The 19,249-nt window shown below is 44.1% G+C and overlaps 1 protein-coding gene across 1 annotated transcript in view; it reads right to left on the bottom strand.

Annotated features, from left to right (window-relative positions):
• Positions 1–18,966, bottom strand: part of LOC109743113 (uncharacterized) — a 178,059-nt gene extending 159,093 nt beyond the window's left edge. Inside the window, exons 1-3 of the mRNA XM_073504542.1 lie at positions 18,799–18,966; positions 18,519–18,716; positions 17,857–17,970 (exon numbers count right to left, since the gene is read on the bottom strand). Coding sequence (XP_073360643.1) covers positions 17,857–17,970; positions 18,519–18,716; positions 18,799–18,966 — 480 coding nt within the window. The remainder of the gene's footprint in view (positions 1–17,856; positions 17,971–18,518; positions 18,717–18,798) is intronic.
• Between the last annotated feature and the right edge of the window lie 283 nt (positions 18,967–19,249).

Here is a 19,249-nt window from a genome sequence, read left to right as displayed (position 1 = left end):
GCTTTGAACCCGGTGATTACGTATACCTACGAGTATCTCCTATGAGGGGCCTACAACGGTTCAAAATTAAGGGGAAGCTAGCCCCAAGATTTATTGGACCATTCTATGTGATTGCACGAAGAGGCATAGTAGCCTACCAGCTAGACCTACCCAAAGAGCTATCAGACGTCCACGACGTGTTCCACGTCTCACAGTTGAGGAAATGTGTTAGTAACCCGGAAAAGCATGTATCTCATGAGAGCATTGATGTGCAACCAGATCTCACCTACAGAGAACGGCCAGTAAAGATTTTGGAAGAGTCTGAAAGGAGGACCCGTCAGAAAACAACTAAAATTTTCAAGGTTCAGTGGAGCAACCACACCGAGGATGAAGCTACATGGGAAAGGGAAGATTTTCTCTAGGCAGAGTATCCATATCTATTTGAGGATCTGCAGAAATCTCGGGGATGAGATTTTTCCTAAGGGGGTAGGTGTTGTGACACCCAAAATTTTATTTTTGGTTTTATTAAAATCTTTTATTTGATTTGAGGAGGGTATTTAAATTTTCTTCTAAAGAACTTTCCCTCTCAAAATATTTCCTTTTTATGACAAGTGTTTGTTTGGTTTCACCCTAGAATTGATTGATGGTCTTGGAGGTTTTTCGTCCCATGTTGGCTCAAGGGTTTTTCATTTGGAAGAATATTCTTGAAAATCTTTTAAATTTCCCTATGGCATTTGGAGTGGTCTTTTCCCCTTTCAAAATCCCTCTTGCTATGACCCAAGTGGAAATCCCCTCCCAAAAGCCTTTCCCCATCTTTGGATCATGATATATTTCAAGTCCAGCAGTTTGAACGTCCCCATAAATTTTCTTTCATTCATTTCTCATCAAAAACAATTTCTGCCTTCTATCTTGACCCTTGGAGGTTTTCAAAGGAACTACCATTTCTACTTTGAGTTTGGCCTCCAAACAAGTTTCCCTAGGTAGTCCTTTGAGCCCTCAACCAAGATCCACTGGTCTCCAGTTCAAATATTTCAAATTGTGCTTGCTGCAAGTTTGGACCAGATTTGCCAAATTTGATGAAATTCATTTGAATTCCCCTCCTAAAAATCTGAGAAAATTCAGGCAGCCTCTGGGTGCATTGAGAGGTCACCTCACCAAGTCCCAGCTCCATAATTTTTTTCTTCATGCCAAATCATTTCGTCGAACACCTGACTGGCACTGTTGCTATCATGTTCAGAAAGTTCAGAGAAACAGTTTCAGTAAACTGCTGTCGTTTTCTTTAGAGCCCGACGTCGATCTCGCCACTACCGCGGTGGCGCCTTGCTCCCTGTCCCCTCCTTCTTATCCCTGCGCCGCACAAGCCCCTGGAGTCTTGCGGGCGTCGGCGACGAGCAGGAGGAGGTGCGCCACCCGTGAGCGACGGCAGCAGCGGCTTTGCGGCTGCCAGAGAGAGGCACAGCGTGGACGGCGCCGCCCAGCGCCGCCCAAGCCACCCGAGGCCGCTGCGTGGCCATCCACTCCCCCGTGCGCACTGCCACCCTTCGTCGTGAACCGCTAGGCACGGAGCACGCTCTCTGCCGCCGCCGTGCCCGTACGGCCGCCCCATCGATGATCGGCGCATTACGCCAAGCCCGACCAAGGTTTAGCGGGGGACGGCACCAGTGAACCTCCCTGATGTTGCCTGACCACTTAAACCCCCTGCCCAACCCCTGCCTCGCCGTAATCGCTCGCCGGAGCAATCCCGTTCAAGGCCACCCCCTCGGATCGCCTATAAATAGAGGCCCCGAGCTCGAACTCGAACCCACACCACCTCTGCACTCCACCAATACCACGCCAAGCCACTGGAAGAGCCCCGAGGGAGCCTTCTTCCCCAACTCCGGCCGCCTCGACCTGCCACGGGACCTAGCTCGATTCGCTCCCGTGCGTGCACCTCTACCCCTCATCTCTTGCCAGTAGCTTCCTGATGCATCCACTCTCCTGACCCGCACTTCAATTTGGAGTTTGCAGCACCCACCGGAGTTCTCCACCATCGCCCGAACCACCGTCCGCCGGAGAAAGTGTCGCCGTCGACGTGGTGCTCTCCGACGGCCAAGACCACCACCCACCGACGCGGAAGAACACACTGAACCTCTTGGTACCCTCCGATCTCCCTGCCTCGTCCTGGTTCGACGCCGGTGACCACCGCAGCCTCCGGGCGCCGGCGAGGTTTTAAACCTGACGTGTGGACCCCCCCCCCCCCCCGGTCAGCCTCTCTTCTTCCTCCCCCTCGAACCGTTTTGTGTTGGCGCCTTCGGGAAAATGCGTTTTCCCTTTGGGCTGGCGCATTCCTTTCCGAACCGTTTTCCGTTTTCTCAGTTAAGTCCCTGGTTCTTTTCTGTTTCATCACAGATCAGTCCCTGGACTAAAACCCTTATAACTTTTTAATAAAAGATGATTTTTGATTGATTCTTTTTCTGTCAGTCTTATAATTTTGTCTACTTTTTTATAGTATTTATTTGGAAAAATTTTGGAACAATTTTTATGCACGCGATGATTTTTACGTTAGTATACATTTTCGCTATACCGTAGGTTCCGGAGGAGGTAACGGAGCCGCAAACTTCGCCGAGCTAGACTCCGACTTCTCCGAACCAGGCAAGCATGTTTGAAACTTCGATATGATAGGTGTTTTGCATGTTTGCTTGAATGGTTGTGCATGGCATATGAGCGTCGGTGAGTATCTCGTTGCATGCAAGGCAACTGACCGTGTGTTCCGAAGTTATCATGATCTTTGATGAGAGATGACCTGATCATGTGGTGACATGAAAGGTAGTGAGGTGGTATTGTTGTAGCATGCCAGCCTTACATCATCCGTTAAACTCCGACGTTAACGTGGACTGAGTCACGTTACCGTTCTTTCCCTTTCGTGCTGCAACATGTTTTCTGCAAAGAATACGGTTTAGTAAGTTGTTAACCTCTTTCCTTGTACACACCAAATAGAGGGGCCGGGATGAGGGTTCCATGGCCCTGGATTAAAGCCAGTCATCCGGTCAGGGGGCATGGGTGTTTCCGGTTGGGACCGAGAGGGGGGCACCCCTTAGAGCGCGCGTATATAAATTTGATCCCATGCTACGCGAGGTTGTAGCCTCCCCGTCTCAAGGTTTTTATTGAACGTTGCCGAGGGTGATTCTTGGCATCAGAATGTTGAATGGGTGTGTACTGGTTAGATGTGTTTCTCCTAAAACACCCTAAACGGAACTAGTCCTCGTGACTACTGAAATCCGTTGGCTGTGGTTATAGTACAAACTCTGCAGTATATCCATATCTATGTCAGTCCTCATGGTAAATCCCCGGTGAACAAGCTTAAGTGGTATACCCGTTTGAATTGTTATTCCTGTGGATGGACTAACCTTTATTTTATCTCGTACTTGAATATTCCCGTGAACTGAATTAAATTCATGAGCTACTGAATTATTGAGTTATGAAATATAAGCCCTTTATGTGATGTCGCTCAGACGTCCGACTATGGCATGTCCGTTATTTACTTTTGATATTAGCCCTTTGTGTGATGTCTCTCAGACGTCCGACTGTGGCACTCTTGTCATTTACTTTCCATATAAGCCCTTTATGTGATGTCGCTCAGACGTCCGACTGTGGCATGTTCGTTATTTACTTTTGATATAAGCCCTTTATGTGATGTCGCTCAGACGTCCGACTGTGGCACTCTTGTCATTTACTTCGATATAAGCCCTTTATGTGATGTCGCTTCAGACGTCGGACTGTGGCACGCACTGTCATTTATATTCTATTATAAGCCCTTTATGTGGTGTCGCCTTGACGCCCGACTGCGGCATTGTTATTGCATTTTTACCCTTCCGAGGAGTCTTTCAGACACTCGATTGGCCCTCAGTATTACTTTGGATTTTCGGGAGGACTACCGCCCGACTTCCCTTTTATTTTCCATGGATTGCTATCTCATTGTCTGAGTGCGCTTGTTAATCTGTTCATATGCATCATGTTTACATTTGTTATATCTTATGTCCGAACTGTCTTGCGAGTACTTTCATTAGTACTCACCTGGCTCGTTGATTTGGCCAGATGTTGACGAAGGCGATCTCATGGATGAAGAGTTCAATAGTGAGTCCGACGCCTAGAGGAATCCCAGTCAGTCCCGTGCGATCCTGGATATTGGTCACTTGTATTATATACGCTTCCGCCACCCACAATAAGTATCCTCGAGCTTCACTCCGACGCTCGAAGAGTTGTTAGTTTCAGGAGTCATGTCACCCAATCCACTATGGTATTTCCACGACCGCTTTTATCGCGAGTCAGTAGTGATGCCACCCTATCCGCCTTTATGTGTAATATCGGCGTGTTGTAATAAATTGTTGAGCAGTCTCCGCTCAGCCTTGTGTTATATTTAGTACTCCTGGTTTTTCTTCTGTGATCAAGACATTGTCTACAAGTGAGGAGGAATTCTTCTCTACTGGTCCGTAAAAGGGATCGGTTTCTCAATAAATATTTTTATTGAAAAGCCGGTCGTGACAGGGGGCTACACTGGTTGAAGTTTTTTGAACATTAGGCAATTACAAGTCCCAGGTTGCTGCAAGCATGACAACCCGGCACTTGGGGATACATATATGGAATATTCAGTTTTTACTAAAGTGACTGGGATGAACATGGATTTCTTCCTAAATGGCAGTATTTATATTGAAGCAAGTCTCAAGCCATCACTTTGTTCTGCTCAAGACTTGGGGGCTACATGTATTATATAATTATTGAAGAATACTTTCAAATTTTCTGTTTGAGCAAAACAGATTGACCCGGCGTCACCAATCGTTATGACCCTGTGGCTGCAACCCGGCGTCAACAACAATTATGACCTGGCATCGTCTGCTTTATAACCTGGCAATTTTGGTAATGATAAACCGACAAGTTCTATATTTTCAAGCCGACTGAATATCAGTTGGATATTTCAAGACCAATATTTTTGTCAAGTCAGAGCATTGAAGGCCGATTCAAATGGATTCTTTATTTACAAAATATCTTCTGCAAGCAAATTGATTATGAAGATTTTTATTGACTCGGATTTTTCAGAAGGAATAAATGACAAGGACTTAAGGATGATCAAGTGCCGGTTTATAAGAATATTTAAACCGGAGCACAACCCGCCAAGTTTGTTCTTGTGTTTATGTTGCAGATCAGTTTAACATGGATAAATCCAAATTAAACTGGGGGCTAATGTCGGGGATATACCCCGCCGCGTAACCCGGCCGGAAGTATAACCCGGCCGGACTGGACGACTCACTGGTAACCCGCGCGGAGCTTGGCGATTCACGGGTAACCCGCCCGATCTTGGCGGTTCATTAGTAACCCGGCTGGCCGGTCAGATGGATGACGAGGCCCAAGGCACAGAAGGTCGGTTCACGTTTAATGGTGGGCCGGTTTATGAGGAAAACACAAGGAATATTCCCTTACAAAGGAAGCAAGACTAGGACTCCACTTGTAATAGAGTAATCCTAATCCAACTAGGACTAGTCATGTAAACTGCCCCTTCAACATATATAAGGAAGGGCAGGGCTCCCCAAAGGGGGACAAGCAAGAAGAAGAAACAATCTCTAGGGCTAGACACAAAGAGTCGGTTTACCGACGACTCCCTCGTGATGATAATGAGACCTGGCCACAAACAGCATGTAGGGTTGTTACCGGATGATGTTTCCCGGGGCCCGAAGCTGTCTAAATCCTTGTCTTATGTTGCGTCTCTCGATTCCGCTCAACCCCTCTCAAGCTACCACATATATGCGTTGGCCTCGCGACTAAGTCCTGACACTGAGGACATCTGTCGTGACAAAACCACGACAGTATCATACTTGGGACTTCCTCCAAGAGGCAGGTATATAAAAGGAGAGATCTCCCCTTCACCCATCTGATTATGATAACTCAGCTGTTTGCTACATCACCCCTTGTCCCAAACTGCAGAGGCTGCCTGACACTTTTATGAAGATGCTGGACGGCCATCGGCCAAAGAATCTGAAGCTGTGACAGGCCGGCAGCGGGCTGCGCAGGCATTGGGATGTGGAGTTGGTGATCAGGTATGGCCACATGTACCTGTTTCGTGTCTGGGAGCAGTTCTACCTTGCCTACGACATGCGACACAGGTACTTCCTTCTCTTCAGGTACGTCGGAGACGCCATGCTCACCGTGAAGGTGTTTAACATGACTATGTGTCGCATGCGCTACCAGGACGACGATGATGCGAGTACGTTGTGCCTCTTCTTCCTCTACATTTGGCTTTGTCTCACATCGATTGTTAACGGTCATTGTTGCATTTGGTCAGGCAATGGGAGCAGCAGCAGCGACTCTGGCTGAAGTAAAAGCAGCAGCGAGGATGATCCAGAATGGAGTGGGGAAGAAGAGGAACAGAGTGGGGATGAGGAGGTGTAGGCTGACGATGGGCAATAGATGGTGGTGGCTGAGGATGACCTAGCGATGGTGGTGGCTGGCGATGGGCAAGAGATGGTGGTGGCTGAGGATGACCTAGCGATGGTGCTGCTTGAAGATGGCCTCGCGAAGGTGGTGGTGCCTGACAATGACCTCGCAATGGTCGTGGCGTCGGCGATCCTACAGCCGGGCGACATGACCATGCCAATTGTGGTAGAAGACTACATCCCACTGCCTCCACCGCCTCGCCACTCTTGGCGCATCAGGATGAGGAAGTAGAAGCAGAAGAAGAAGGAGGAGTGAACTATGTCAGGTATGTCAGATCTCCAAAATGATCTATATATACTTAGCTTTGTTTCCACCGAAATGACATAAGTTGGCTCTAATATGCTTAGTTTCCTAGGTTTGGTCCATAATGACATACACTTGGCTTACTTGTGTAAAAATGGCATAATTATGATCCATTTAACCTAGGTTAGCTCCAATATGATCCATTTTACCTAGGTTAGCTCCAAAATGACCAAGTTTACCTAGGTTAGCTCCAATATGATCCATTTTAGCTAGGTTAGCTCCAAAATGACCAAGTTTACCTAGGTTAGCTCGAAAATGACCAAGTTTACCTAGGTTAGCTCCAATATGATCCATTTTAGCCAGGTTAGCTCCAAAATTACTTATTGATACGTCTCTAACGTATCTATAACTTTTTATTGTTCCATGCTATTACATTATCCATCTAGGATGTTTTATATGCATTTAGATGCTGTTTTATATGATTTTTAGGACTAACCTATTAACCTAGAGCCCAGTGCTAGTTTCTGTTTTTTCCTTGTGTTTGAGTATTGCAGAAAAGGAAAACCAAACGGAGTCCAATTGACCTGAAATTTCACGGATATTTTTTTTGGACCAGAAGAAGCCCATGGAGCATCGGAGATGGACCAGAAGAGTCCCGAGGCCACCACGAGAGTGGGGTGCGCGCCCTACCCCCCCGGGCATGCCCCCTACCTCGTGGCTGCCTCGGAGACCCCCTGACTTGGTCTGGACGCCAACACCTCATATATATACCCAAACTTCCAGAACATAACCTAGATCGGGAGTTCCGCCACCGCAAGCCTCTATAGCCACCGAAAACCAATCTAGACCTGTTCCGGCACCCAGCGCTCTCCTTACGAGGAGGGAGTAGTTCACCCTCGGGGCTGAGGGTATGTACCAGTAGCTATGTGTTTGATCTCTCTCTCTCTCGTGTTCTTGATTTGGCACGATCTTGATGTATCGCGAGCTTTGCTATTATAGTTGGATCTTATGATGTTTCTCCACCTCTACTCTCTTGTAATGGATTGAGTTTTCCCTTTGAAGTTATCTTATCGGATTGAGTCTTTAAGGATTTGAGAACACTTGATGTATGTCTTGCATGTGCATATCTGTGGAGACAATGGGATATTCACGTGATTCACTTGATGTATGTTTTGGTGATCAACTTGCGGGTTCTGTGACCTTGTGAACTTATGCATAGGGGTTGGCACACGTTTTCGTCTTGAATCTTCGGTAGAAACTTTGGGGAACTCTTTGAAGTTCTTTGTGTTGGTTGAATAGATGAATCTGAGATTGTGTGATGCATATCGTATAATCATACCCACGGATACTTGAGGTGACATTGGACTATCTAGGTGACATTAGGGTTTTGGTTGATTTGTGTCTTAAGGTGTTATTCTAGTATGAACTCTAGGATAGATCGAATGGAAACAATATCTTTGTGTTATTTTACTACGGACTCTTGAATAGATCGATCAGAAAAGATATCTTTGAGGTGGTTTCGTAACCTACAATAATCTCTTCGTTTTTTCTCCGCTATTAGTGACTTCGGAGTGACTCTTTGTTGCATGTTGAGGATAGTTATATGATCCAATTATGTTATTATTGTTGAGAGAACTTGCACTAGTGAAATTATGAACCATAGGCCTTGTTTCCTAGCATTGCAATACCGTTTGCGCTCACTTTTATCGCTTGCTACCTTGCTATTTTTATATTTTCAGATTACAAAAACCTATATCTACCATCCATATTGCACTTGTATCAGCATCTCTTCACTAACTAGTGCACCTATACAATTTACCATTGTAATGGGTGTGTTGGGGACACAAAAGACTCTTTGTTATTTGGTTGTAGGGTTGCTTGAGAGAGACCATCTTCATCCTACACCTCCCACGGATTGATAAACCTTAGGTCATCCACTTGAGGGAAATTTGCGACTCCTACCAACCTCTGCACTTGGAGGCCCAACAACGTCTACAAGAAGAAGTTTGCGTAGTAGACATCAAGCTCTTTTCTGGCGCCGTTGCTGGGGAGGGAAGGAAAGCGGCACTAACACCCCGTCAACTAAGCTATTTTCTGGCGCCGTTGCCGAGGAGGTGACTTCTTAAAGGTATATCTTTAGATCTTGCAATCGAATCTTTTAGTATCTTGTTTTATCACTAGTTTGGTCTATAAAAGAAAACTACAAAAAAAAAATATGGAATTGAGGGTGCCTCATATGCTTCATCTTTTTAATGTCTTCTGTGAAAATAAGGATTCCGATAATTGTGCTCAATTGCTAGAGGAAGAATGCATTAAAATGTTTGGCACTAAATCTTTGAATGATGAGCATGATTGCAACGTTGTTAGTATGAATTCTTTGAATACCCATGATGCTAATGATATGCAAATCGACAAGATTGGGGATGTTATGTTTGATGAAGATGATATGTTTAGTCCCCCAAGTTTTGATAAGCAAATTTATTATGATGAAAGCACGCCTCCTATCTATGATGATTATTGTGATGACACGTATACTATAAAGAATAAAGATAACCGTGAAACTTGTCATCATGATTTTAATTTTCAATTGGATTATGCTTCACATGATAATTATTTTGTTGAGTTGCTCCCACTACTATTCATGAGAAGAAGTTCGCTTATGTGGAGAGTAGTAAAATTTATATGCTTGTGCATCATGAAAATAATGCTTTATGTGATGGTTATATTGTTGAATTCATTCATGATGGTACTGAAAATTATTATGAGGGAGGAACATATGCTTGTAGCAATTGCAATAATATCACGTTTCCTCTCTATGTGTTGAAAATCTTGAAGCTATGCTTGTTTTACCTTCCTATGCTAGTTGATTCTTGTTCCCATAAGTTGTTTTCTCATAAAATCCATATGCATAGGATGTTGGTTAGGCTTAAATGTGCTAGTCATATGCTTCATGATGCTCCCGTTATGTTTCAATTCTTATCTTTTATGTGAGCATCATTGTCATCATCATGCCTAGCTAGGATGGCATTAAAGAAAAGCCCTTGTTGCGAGACAACCCAATATTTATCCTTACTATTTTTGTGTGTTCACATGATTATGCTACTGTAATAATCATGTTTTATAGGTTTTGTTTCAATAAAGTGCCAAGTAAGACCTTTAGGATAGCATACGGTGATAGTTGTGTTGATCCTGCTGAAAATCAGAAACTTTTGTGCCCAGTAAATTAGTTTTGATAATTCACAAAAACGTTGTTTTGATCTGATTCTTTTTGCTCTAGATTGGTACACAAATTGCTCAGGTTTTCCTAATTTGGTAGGATTTTTGGAGTTACCGAAGTATTCTAGAGTTACAGATTACTATAGACTGTTCTGTTTTTGACAGATTCTGTTTTCTAGGTGTTGTTTGCTTATTTTGATGAATCTATGAGTAGTATCGGAGGGTATGAACCATACAGAAGTTGGAATACAGTAGATATTACACCAATATGAATTTACAATGAGTTCACAAGAGAACCTAAGTGGTGATTTATTTTCTTATACTAACGGAGCTTACGAGTTTTCTGTTGAGTTTTGTGTTGTGAAGTTTTCAAGTTTTGGGTAAAGATTCGATGGACTATGGAATAAGGAGTTGCAAGAGCCTAAGCTTGGGGATGCCCAAGGCAGCCCAAGTTAATATTCAAGGACAACCAAGAGCCTAACCTTGGGGATGCCCCGGAAGGCATCCCCTCTTTCGTCTTCGTTCATCGGTAAATTTACTTGGAGCTATATTTTTATTCACCACATGTTATGTGTTTTGCTTGGAGTGTGATTTTGTTTTATTTTGTTTTGCTTGCTGTTTGAATAATATCCAAAGATCTGAAATTCCTAAATGTTAGAGAGTCTTCACATAGTTGCATAATTATTTGAGTAGTCATCGATCTTCACTTATATCTTTCGGATTAGTTTGTCATTTGCTCTAGTACTTCACTTATATCCTTGTAGAGCACGGCGGTGGTTTTATTTTCAAGAAATAGATCAAATCTCATACTTCACTTATATTATTTTGAGAGTCTTAAACAACATGGTAATTTGCTTTGGTTATGAATTTAGTCCTAATATGATAGGCCTCCAAGAGGGATATAATAAAAACTTTTATATAAAGTGCATTGAATACTAAGAGAAGTTTGATTCCTTATGATTGTTTTGAGATATGAAGATGGTGATATTAGAGTTATGCTAGTTGAGTAATTGTGAATTTGAGAATTACTTGTGTTGGAGTTTCCAAGTCCCATAGCATGCACGTATGGTAACCGTTGTGTAACAAATTTGAAGCATGAGGTATTTCTTTGATTGTCTTCCTTATGTGTGGAGGTCGGGATTGCGCGATGGTTAACTCGTACCAACCCTTCCCCTAGGAGCATGCGTGTAGTACTTTGTTTTGATGACTTGTAGATTTTTGCAATAGGTATGTGAGTTCTTTATGACTAGTGTTGAGTCCATGGATTATACGCACTCTCACCCTTCCACCATTTCTAGCCTCTCTTGTGCCGCGCTACTTTCGCCGGTACGATACACCCACCATATACCTTCCTCAAAACAGCCACCATACCTACCTATTATGGCATTTCCATAGCCATTCCGAGATATATTGCCATGCAACTTTCCGCCGTTCCGTTCATTATGACACGCTTCATCATTGTCATATTGCTTAGCATGATCATGTAATTGACATCGTATTTGTGGCAAAGCCACCATTCATAATTTTCATACATGTCACTCTTGATTCATTGCACATCCCGGTACACCGCCGGAGGCATTCATATAGAGTCATATTTTGTCTAAGTATCGAGTTGTAATTCTTGAGTTATAAGTAAATAAAAGTGTGATGATCATCATTATTAGAGCATTGTCCCAGTGAGGAAAGGATGATGGAGACTATGATTCCCCCACAAGTTGGGATGAGACTCCGGACAAAAAAAAAGAGGCCATAAAAAAAGAGAAAAGGCCCAAATAAAAAATATAAAAAAATGAGAGAAAAAGAGAGAAGTGGCAATGCTAATATCCTTTTACCACACTTGTGCTTCAAAGTAGCACCATGATCTTCATGATAGAGTCTCCTATGTTGTCACTTTCATATACTAGTGGGAATTTTTCATTATAGAACTTGGCTTGTATATTCCAATGATGGGCTTCCTCAAAGTGCCCTAGGTCTTCGTGAGCAAGCAAATTGGATGCTCACCCACTTAGTTTTTTTTTCAGCTTTCATACACTTATAGCTATAGTGCATCCGTTGCATGGCAATCCCTACTCACTCATATTGATATATATTGATGGGCATCTCCATAGCCCGTTGATACGCCTAGTTGATGTGAGACTATCTTCTCCCTTTTTGTCTTCTCCACAACCACCATTCTATTCCACCTATAGTGCTATGTCCATGGCTCACGCTCATGTATTGCTTGAAAGTTGAAAAAGTTTGAGAATACTGAAGTATGAAACAATTGCTTGGTGGAAACCGGGGTTGTGCATTATTTAAATATTTTGTGTGATGAAGATAGAGCATAGCCAGACTATATGATTTTGTAGGGATAGCTTCCTTTGGCCATGTTATCTTGAGAATACATGATTACTTTCTTAGTATGCTTGTATTACTATTTTTATGTCAATATTAAACTTTTGTCTTGAATATGGATCTGAATATTCTTGCCACAATAAAGAGAGATTACATTGATAAATAGGTTAGGTAGCATTCCACATCAAAAATTCTGTTTTTATCATTTACCTACTCGAGGACGAGCAGGAATTAAGCTTCGGGATGCTTGATACGTCTCCAACGTATCTATAATTTTTTATTGTTCCATGCTATTATATTATCCATCTTGGATGTTTTATATGCATTTATATGTTGTTTTATATGATTTTTGGGACTAACCTATTAACCTAGAGCCCAATGCCAGTTTCTGTTTTTTCCTTGTTTTTGGACCTGAAATTGACCTGAAATTTCATGGAGTTTGTTTTTGGACCAGAAGAAGCCCACGGAGCATCGGACATAGACCAGAAGAGTCCCGAGGCCACCACGAGGGTGGGGGGCGCGCCCTACCCCCCTGGGCGTGCCCCCCTACCTCGTGGCCCCCTCGGAGACCCTCCCGACTTGTTCCCGATGCCAACACCTCTTATATATACCCAAACTTCCAGAACATAACCTAGATCAGGAGTTCCGCCACCGCAAGCCTCTGTAGCCACCGAAAACCAATCTAGACCCATTCCGGCACCCTGCCGGAGGGGGGAATCCCTCTCCGGTGGCCATCTTCATCATCCCGGCGCTCTCCATGACGAGAAGGGAGTAGTTCACCCTCGGGGCTGAGGGTATGTACCAGTAGCGATGTGTTTGATCTCTCTCTCCCTCGTGTTCTTGATTTGGCACGATCTTGATGTACCGCGAGCTTTGCTATTATAGTTGTATCTTATGATGTTTCTCCCCCTCTACTCTCTTGTAATGGATTGAGTTTTCCCTTTGAAGTTATCTTATCGGATTGAGTCTTTAAGGATTTGAGAAGACTTGATGTATGTCTTGCATGTTCTTATCTGTGGTGACAATGGGATATTCACGTGATTCCCTTGATGTATGTTTTTGTGATCAACTTGTGGGTTCTGTGACCTTGTGAACTTATGCATAGGGTTTGGCACACGTTTTCGTCTTGACTCTCCGATAGAAACTTTGGGGCACTCTTTGAAGATCTTTGTCTTTGTTGAATAGATGAATCTGAGATTGTGTGATGCATATCGTATAATCATACCCACGGATACTTGAGGTGACATTGGAGTATCTAGGTGACATTAGGGTTTTGGTTGATTTGTGTCTTAAGGTGTTATTCTAGTACGAACTCTAGGATAGATCGAACGAAATGAATAGCTTCGTGTTATTTTACTACGGACTCTTGAATAGATCGATCAGAAAGGATAACTTTGAGGTGGTTTCGTACCCTTCAATAATCTCTTCGTTTGTTCTCCGCTATTAGTGACTTTGGAGTGACTCTTTGTTGCATGTGGAGGGATAGTTATATGATCCAATTATGTTATTATTGTTGAGAACTTGCACTAGTGAAAGTATGAACCCTAGGCCTTGGTTCCTAGCATTGCAATACCGTTTACGCTCACTTTTATCGCTTGCTACCTTGCTGTTTTTATATTTTCAGATTACAAAAACCTATATCTAGCATCCATATTGCACTTGTATCACCATCTCTTCGCCGAACTAGTGCACCTATAAAATTTACCATTGTATTGGGTGTGTTGGGGACACAAGAGACTCTTTGTTATTTGGTTGTAGGGTTGCTTGAGAGAGACCATCTTCATCCTACACCTCCCACGGATTGATAAACCTTAGGTCATCCACTTGAGGGAAATTTGCTACTGTCCTACAAACATCTGCACTTGGAGGCCCAACAACGTCTACAAGAAGAAGGTTATGTAGTAGACATCACTTATGTTAGCACAAAAATGACCTATACTTACCTTATTTTCCTCCAAATTGACATAATTAGCTTAGTTAGCTAAAAATTGGCATAATTACCTATGTAAGCTCTAAAATGACACAAATAAGGAATAAGAAGAAGAAAAACAAGGAAGAGTTGAAAAAGAAAGAATAGAAGAAGAAAGAGAAGAAAAATAAAGAATAAAAGAAGAAGAATGAGAAGGAAAAGGGTAAAATCCTTCTTCTTCTAGTCTTCTTCTTCTTCTTCTAGTCTTCTTCTTCTTCTTCTTCTTATTCTTCTTCTAGTCTTCTTCTTCTTCTCCAAAATGATCTAAGTTAGCTCTAATATGCTTAGTTACCTAGGTTAGTTCAATAAAGACCTATACTTAGCTGCTTTATATCAAAAAAGGCATAATATGATTAGTTCACTCAAAGATGGCATAATTAGCTAGGTTAGCTCAGTTTTACTTAAGTATGCCTAATTCTTCTTCTAGTCTTCTTCTTCTTCTTCATTTTCTTCTTCTTCTTCTAACTTTCTTGTTTCCCATTTTGCATATTTCATTTAATTCACGGAAGCTTGCATGGATGTAGTGCTTGTTTTCCCTTTCTGCTTTTATTTTGTATCGATGAACTTGCACGGATGGAACTTGTTATATGGATGGATGGATAACGGTGTTGGATGAACAATGTGGAACTTATGTAATATGTATGGATGGAACTATGTGTTGGTTATGTATGTATATATGATGAAACTTGTGTGTTGGATATGTCTTCTGTGAAATTTGTGTGCTGAAATTTGTGTGTTGAAACTTGTGTGTTCAAATTGAATGAATTTAAGAAAAAACAGAAAAAATAGGGGCTATACAGGATCTTTGCCATCTGCTGGCAGACGGACAAGAGATTTGCCATAAGCCAGCAGACGGCAAAGATGCCACATGGCAGCTACCTGTACAACCTGGGGACTGGCCTATTTGGTTACTTTGCCGTCTGCTGGCTGATGGCAAAGGTGCAATGGTCTTTGCCGTCTGCCAGCGGACGGCAAAGCGCACCGTTTGCCCCCTAATGGCCATAAGCTACCACGTGTGCCGTCTAGGACCTTTGCCGTCAGTCGGTTGACGGCAAAGACCATTTCATCTTTGCCGTCCGCCAGCGGACGGCAAAGACGCCTTTGCCGTAGCCTATTCAGCCGGACCTGTTGCTGTCAGCTGACGGGCGGCAAAGGCATTTGCCGTCGGACTACAAAGTTCCTGATTCCTGTAGTGTGGGGGCTAGACATGGTCGGACCCCTTAAAGGGGGAAGCCATAAGAAGAAATATTTGTTGGTTATGGTCGACAAGTTCACTAAGTGGATAGAAGCCAAACCAGTCAAAACGGCTGAAGCCGGACCGGTGATAGACTTTATATCCGGTGTCGAACACCGTTATGGTGTCCCGCACAGTATTATTACTGACAACAGCTCTAACTTTACAGCCGATGAGGTGAAAAATTGGGGCGCTAATTTGGGCATCAAGCTCGATTACGCCTCTGTATGTCACCCTCAGACAAACGGTCAGGTCGAACGAGCTAACGGCCTGATAATGAGCGGCAGTCTACGATCCCTGCAAGAATCGGACAAGCACTGGGTTGAGGAACTCGATTCCATACTCTGGGGGCGGCGGACCACGCCCAATCGCATGACCGGATATACACCTTTCTTCATGGTGTACGGCGCGGAGGCGGTCTTGCCTTGCGACATTATTCATGACTCACCTCGAGTGCGCATGTACGAAGAGAGAGAAGCCGAGCTCGATCGACAGGACGATCTGGACGGCCTGGAGGAGGAGCGTGATGTCACGAAGGCCCGTTCCGCATTCTACCAACAGTAGGCTCGGCGATGTCAAAGCAGAGAAGTACGGGCAAGGACTTATAATGTCGGGGAACTTGTTCTACGCCTACCAGAGAAGAAAAAGGACAAGCTCAAGCCCAAATGGGAGGGTCCCTTCATTATAGATGAAGTTCTCACTGGAGGATTCTACACCTATCGCCTTCGCAATGCTTCGGATAATCGCTTGGAGCCAAACACATGGAACGCTGCCTGGCTCGGAAGATTCTACGCCTAAGTCCGCACACATACTTTTTTCCTCGTTCCTTCTTTTCTCCTTTTCACCTTTTTCTCTTTTCTCGTTTTTATACGACTTCCAGCTCGTGTTAGGACAAACCGCACACTTAAGGGTTATACATCCTTAAATGTACATACCCCCCAATACCTGGGGGCTTCTTTTCACAGAAGCTTATTATTATTATTTTTTGAGCATCAAGCTCACCGTATATATGTGTCGTCTGATCATATATGTCTTTTATTCGCCATTATATGCACTCTTTATGACTTAAGTTTTTGCCAAGCTGGGTTGCCTGGCTCTTGTGCTTATGCCCTACTTTCCCGCTTGTTCGGCTAGGGCATAAAGGGAGCACCTCTGCGATTGTTACAACTGGGTTATCCGGATATGTACCTCAAACTGGGTGAAGCCGAAAGCTAGCATTCTTAAGGGAATAATTGGTCGGCGGACAAAAGACGAACTACCCTCGTTGCAATATAAGCCCCCAAAATATAACACGTAATGTGATTTTTAGCATCACAATTTAGGCATGCATTAATAACGCATGCTGACCCAGGGAAAGGAACCCTTAACTGAACTATTTTCCTTGGAAGATGTTTCTTACCATAAAAGGTAATATAACATAACTCCCCAAATACAACCTGTCTGTTCAAGCAACTATGACCGGACTGCCTGGTTTCCTAACGTACTTTGGTGTCTACTGACGGTATAGTATTCAGAAAGACTCCAAACCTTTCGGAGGTTGAAGCAGAAGGTCTGCCATGACAATCGTTTTACAATTCGGCTGGAGATAAGTTTGCAAATAAAAGTACATTGCTACTTGGACTCAAAAAACCTCCTCCTCTAACCATGTAGCAGGTTGTCTAGTTTACAATCCTATTGTGAAAACTTCGTGGCTATCTTTACTTGGTCGTACACCAAGCTAACAGGCATTTCTTGTCCATCTTGTCCCCGAGGTCCGACCCGGGCCATATGATTTGGATCAAGTCCGGTGTACCGCGTTTTCACCATGGCTCAGGCCTCTTGTGCGCCTTCGCAGCATGCCGACATCTTCCATAGCCCAAAACAGCAACGAGATCCCTTGAATAAATTCACGAGTTCTTCCATACTTCCTGGAGAAGAATCGGATGTCCATAAAGCCTTAGCGATGTTCCTCATCCCCTTTCGAGCTCGCTCATGCACTTTGGACAGTTCTTGTAGCAGCTCGCCTTGGAATCCGGACACTGCTCCTTCGGGCCGCCCAGTCAGCACACCTACAGAAACAAACTTGTTAAATTTTCCATCAGGGACCATACGAAAGTAAGGTTAAAGAGCATACTGAATATGCCGCCGTTAAGCTTTCTGTGCTCCTTCAAGGCATCCGCCAATTGGGCTCGTATGTCCTTCAGCTCTTCGGCTTGCTTGATGTTTGCATCTTATAGTTTGTTCTTCTCATTAATGGTCCGTGTTGATACACGTTGACCAGGGGCTTCTTGCCCTTCGGCATGTTCTTTGTCTGCCTGAGCAACCCTTAGCCTCTCGCCTAACCGGTCTGGCGATCCTGCCGTTGCATACAAAAACAATGCATAGTGGGAATCATTGTGGGTACGGAATAATATTCTCCGGATACTTTTATGCTTACCATCCGTGCCCCCTTGGATTTCTTTAAATCTTGAAGTTCGGCGGTGGCAACAGTTAGCCTAGTTCGGCATTCTTCCAGCTCCTTGGATAATGTGTTATTCTTCTCCGTGAGTACCTGATGGCGTAATGACCCTTAAACCAGTTGGGCCAACTGCTTCAAGGCTCAGGGGCTACTAGCATATAATTATTAAATCTACACAAAAATTCATACCCACATATCCTTTGAAAGCTGGTGAGTGGCTCCGGCAAGCCCATCCCGAGCAGCTCGGATGTATGCATCCGCTGAGCTGAAAGCATTGAATGCTTCTTTGGTGAAATTTGGGTCGCGCATAGCCGCCCTCTGGCGTCGATGGTTCATTGCACTCTCCACTGCGGAGTTGGTGATTGAACAGTATCCGAATCCTCGGGGAGAGGACAATTTGCATTGCACCTGTATCAACCCTAGTCCTTGGGGCAGGGTCCGGGGTTGGATTGGTTGATGCATGACCAGTGAGGTCTCTGGACACAGTCCGATGTATGCTCTTACTAAAGATGTGGCACAACATGAAACGTCACAACTGGTATGTCAGCCTAGTGCATATTAAAAACCATACCTCTTTGGTGAAGGTGGGGTGAGGCGCGATGAGAAAACTCTTTTGGAGGAGACGTCTCCTAGGTACTTACGTGGGAGGAGGGGAGAAGGCCGGGGTAATCGGCTATAAGAACCACTTCTGTGCCATCGTAGCTCACCTGATAAAAGACCCCCTCCGTGAGCTCTATAAATATATTCGGATCTTCTTCATACCCGGGATCTAGGTCTCCAATCTGGACCTCTGGCAGCGGAGCGGGGCTGTGGATCCCCTCGACGACATTTTTCCACTCCTGCTACAAATGGCCTGATTAAATTCGACTATTGCAACTCGGGAAGGAGATTAAGTGGAGCCAATGATCGAGGAAAACTCACCCAGGGGATGGGATTGTACATGGAAAAACCATCCCGACATTTCAAAAGAGTGAAGTCTTCCTTCTCCCCTTTGAAAAGATCAGCCAACATGGCGGTCAGGGCGGCAAAATTATCCGGATCCTTGTGACCACAGCGGGAGGCGTCGTCCTCCCCGTTGTAATGCCACATGGGAAGCCCTCTGGATTGGAGTAGCTGAACACATCGTGTTATTGAAATGGACATTACCTTGATTATGGACAATCTGGAGTTGGCGAGGACTCTAATTTTGCTTGCTAGCCTCTTAACCTCTGCACTGTCCTCTTCCTCGAGCCTTCGAGCAAGCCAGCTGGTGCGCTTCTTCAAAGGAGTGGTGGAGAATTCGGGAAGACCACCCGGATTGGATCCGGGAGAACGATGTCTTCGATGTAGAACCATTCCGAGGGCCACTCTTCGAAACCAGCGATGCGCCAGA

The sequence above is a fragment of the Aegilops tauschii genome, chromosome 7, assembly GCF_002575655.3.
Source record: "Aegilops tauschii subsp. strangulata cultivar AL8/78 chromosome 7, Aet v6.0, whole genome shotgun sequence".
Lineage (NCBI taxonomy): Eukaryota > Viridiplantae > Streptophyta > Magnoliopsida > Poales > Poaceae > Aegilops > Aegilops tauschii.
Note: the sequence above shows the minus strand (reverse complement) of the source record. Positions and strands in the feature narration are given on the sequence as shown.